Source organism: Protobothrops mucrosquamatus, unplaced genomic scaffold (assembly GCF_001527695.2).
Source record: "Protobothrops mucrosquamatus isolate PMUCROS unplaced genomic scaffold, P.Mucros_1.0 scaffold_243, whole genome shotgun sequence".
NCBI lineage: Eukaryota > Metazoa > Chordata > Lepidosauria > Squamata > Viperidae > Protobothrops > Protobothrops mucrosquamatus.
Window position 1 is genome coordinate 564,521 of NW_015386319.1, and position 3,341 is coordinate 567,861.

At 45.0% G+C, this 3,341-nt stretch overlaps 1 protein-coding gene across 1 annotated transcript in view; it reads right to left on the bottom strand.

The window, feature by feature from the left end:
* The window catches only part of PLPP6 (phospholipid phosphatase 6), a 15,847-nt gene that overhangs the window by 6,647 nt on the left and 5,859 nt on the right, over positions 1-3,341 (bottom strand). The window contains exon 2 of the mRNA XM_015830450.1: positions 949-1,385. Coding sequence (XP_015685936.1) covers positions 949-1,366 — 418 coding nt within the window. The 5' untranslated portion in view covers positions 1,367-1,385. The remainder of the gene's footprint in view (positions 1-948; positions 1,386-3,341) is intronic.

The following is a 3,341-nucleotide window of genomic DNA, read 5'->3' on the forward strand; positions in this document are numbered from 1 at the left end:
CAACAAAGCAGGTAAGCAGGCAAATCTTTTAGCCCAAACCTTCCTTTTCGCTGCTTTTTCCAGGAGCGAGGGAAATCCCTCCTCCCCTCTTGTAGGCTGCTAAAATCAGTCAGATTCAGCCGAAATCCTCCAGCACGGACTCACACCGGATCCCTTCTAGCCAGGAACACTGCTCAGATAAATTTGACTGGAACTGTCATGTCACCGTCCAGCTACTCCACCGCTATACTTTGGCCAGCTGACAGTTGTCATTCCTTCACGGCCGCCATTGTCGGCCGTTTTCCACCTCCGCTTGGCTTGTCAAAGCTTCTCCTGGGTTCAACGATCCTGGTTGCCACCTAGAACCGCTCCCCAGGACGCCTTGTTATTCCCAGTCCCCCTCCAGGGAACTGGGGACCCCAAAGGATCTGTCAAGCAGTCGGGAACGGGGTTAGATGCTCCGGAGAATTGTCCAACACACCCGTTCTTCTTGACAGCTGGCCCCGCCCCCCGACTCTTTGAGCTTTTTGTATTACATATTCCATGTGTAGCCTGCATATTGTTATGGCACAAAATACTATTTTAAGATACTTAAATTACTTGATCTGCTCTATTGGATGATTATTTAATTTCCAGATATGCATTTTAGGGCATTTTGTAAACATCAGTACTTTGGTTCTATTTTAATTAATTTCTAGGGCTTCTGTATTTCAGTGTTCAACTGAAATACACAATGCTGTTTTTAAACCAGCATTGGGAGAAGAATATTATATCATATCCATATAAAAGGATTTCCATTATTATGGAAACTATCTACAAAGAAAAACAAAGGACAGAAAGATGAAAATATTATTCTTATCCCTATCAATTCTCTGATATTATTCACATCTTGGTCCAATCATCACAAGAGAAAGAAACAACAAATACAAGGAACAAAACTCTACTGGGTAAGGCAAAGAAGGCTCTTACCAAAGAGTAGATTGAGCAGCACCTCACGACCTGCTGAGCTGCCACTTCTGTAAAGTCCGTACAATGTACCAGTTAGCCAAGGAATTCCATGTCCTGACACCTCTATGACCATCATGAGAGGACGAACACTACCCCATGGGGAATTCTCTCCAGCACATATACCCAGTAGTTTAGAGGCCCACAAATCAACAGCCAAAAGAGAATGCAGGGCAATACCCCACAAAGAAGGATTGAGCTTCATACAGTCCTCTTCGGGTAAAGCCTGTTGAGGGCCAGTACTAGTAGGAGAGTCTTTATGATGAGACATATTTTCTGGGGATATTGGGCCTCTCTGATCTGGCAATGACAAGAACTCTAGCCTATTGCCATAAGCCCGTCTCTCACGAATGCTCTTTGGACTGTTCCTAGGACTTGGCATGATGGTGCTGATATAGCATCTGCGGAGGAAGGAAAAAAAGTTTGTTGCATCAAATGTTTCTATACGTAGAATCATACAGATGGAAGAGGCTATGTAAGCCATCAAGTCCAACCATGTAGTCTATATAGGAATCCAAATTATGCTTGCTCTTGAATTTATCCAAAGGGAAGCCCACACACTAAGCCAGTGGTGGCGAACCTATGGCACGCATGCCAGAGGCAGCACTCAAAGCCCTCTCTGTGGGCAGTGCACCATGCCCCAGAGATGGCAACTGTCCCTCTTCAACCAGCTGCCCGCTAACTCGCCGAGGTCCATATGGCTGGATGCATCCCAGTACCCATGCGCTCGCTGGCCTCTGTGTGCAGGGGCCAATGGTGTCAGGCAGCAGCCGCCCCGGCCCCTGCCTCGCCTTGCCCTGCGACAATGGCTCCCCTGCCCTGCCTTGCCTTACCCCGCAGGACGAGCCTCCTGCCCCCTGCCCCACCTGCCAGAGACCCCCTGGATTTCCACCAACGCTGCCCGGCCCCCACAGGTGTCCCTTCCCACAAGCAACATCGAGGTGATCACACCCACCTTGGCCACACCCACCCAGTGTGCCATGAGCAAAGCCACACCCACCCAGTGGGCCACGCCCACCAGGCACCCGGCGATAAATAAGTGGGTTTTGGGTTGCAGTTTGGGCACTCTGTCTCTAAAAGGTTCGCCATCACTGCACTAAGCAATTGTTGAACTGCTAGCAAAGGTTCCTTTTCTAACATTTAGTATAATTGGTATCTGCCTTCTTATAACTTAAATTCATTATTCTATGACCTATAGACATATAGAAATGAAAATGAAATATTTTCAAGTATATGGACAGTTCCATTATAGGTGGTGCTCAATTAACAATCACTCATTCAGCAACCATTCAAACCTGCAAAGGAGCGGAACAAGTAGTATCTACGAACGGCTATTGCAGCACCTCCAAAATTATGTGATCATGATGTAGGGTGCTCAGCAACCAGCCTGGATTACTGACTGTTGCAGCATCCCACAGTCACAATTTGCAATGATCACAATTTGCAACCTTCCCTGCCGGCTTTTGACAAGCAAGTCAATGGGGAAACCAGCAGGAAGTCAGAAGCTGCCATCATATTGAGGTCCTTGTTTGATGACTTTCATGGTCCTTGCAACTGGGGACTGCTGGAAGTCACTGCTAAGCAGCATGGTCAAATGACTTCACACTTTATGATCACCTCAGTGATGGAATTGTGATCCCAATTACAATTATTAAGCAAGGACTGTCTGTATATACACTTCTGTCACTTTTTCTCAGGATCAAATACCAAGCTTCTCTATTTTCTCTACATAGGATATATTTTCCAGTCCCTAGATCATTTGTACTGCCTTTTTCTGAATCTGCCTTTGAATCTTTCTTAAAATATGTTGCCCAAAACTGGACATAACACTTGAGATAGAATCTAACAAAGGCAAAAAAAACCTGCTTCCCGTTTTGGTATTATTTCAATTGATGCAGTTCAAAATTTTATTTGACTGTTTTGAAGCCACATTACACAACTGCCTTATATTCATTTCATTACTGCCTTCTTCAGTATTACTCTATTTTAGGGGTGTCAAACTGCCGGCCTGCGGGCTGGATGCATCTTAGCAAAACTGCGCCCACCCCATTGTCGGCAATGGCAAAAAAGTCATGATACGTTGCGACACGTCACGTGATGTTGCGAGTTTGACACCCCTGCTCTATTTATTTCACCCAATTGTATATCTTCCACATAGTTCATAGACATTTACACCATCTATTTATAAGTTATTTTATTTTATTTTTTTTTATTGAAAATTTTTAAAATTTTAACAATATAACTCCCCACCTCCCTCATACCCCACCCTTCCCCACCCCCCTCCCTTCCCCCCGACTTCCCAGAGCTACACACAGGGTTTACAATACAATAATTATATTCTGTCTTAAATTATATTA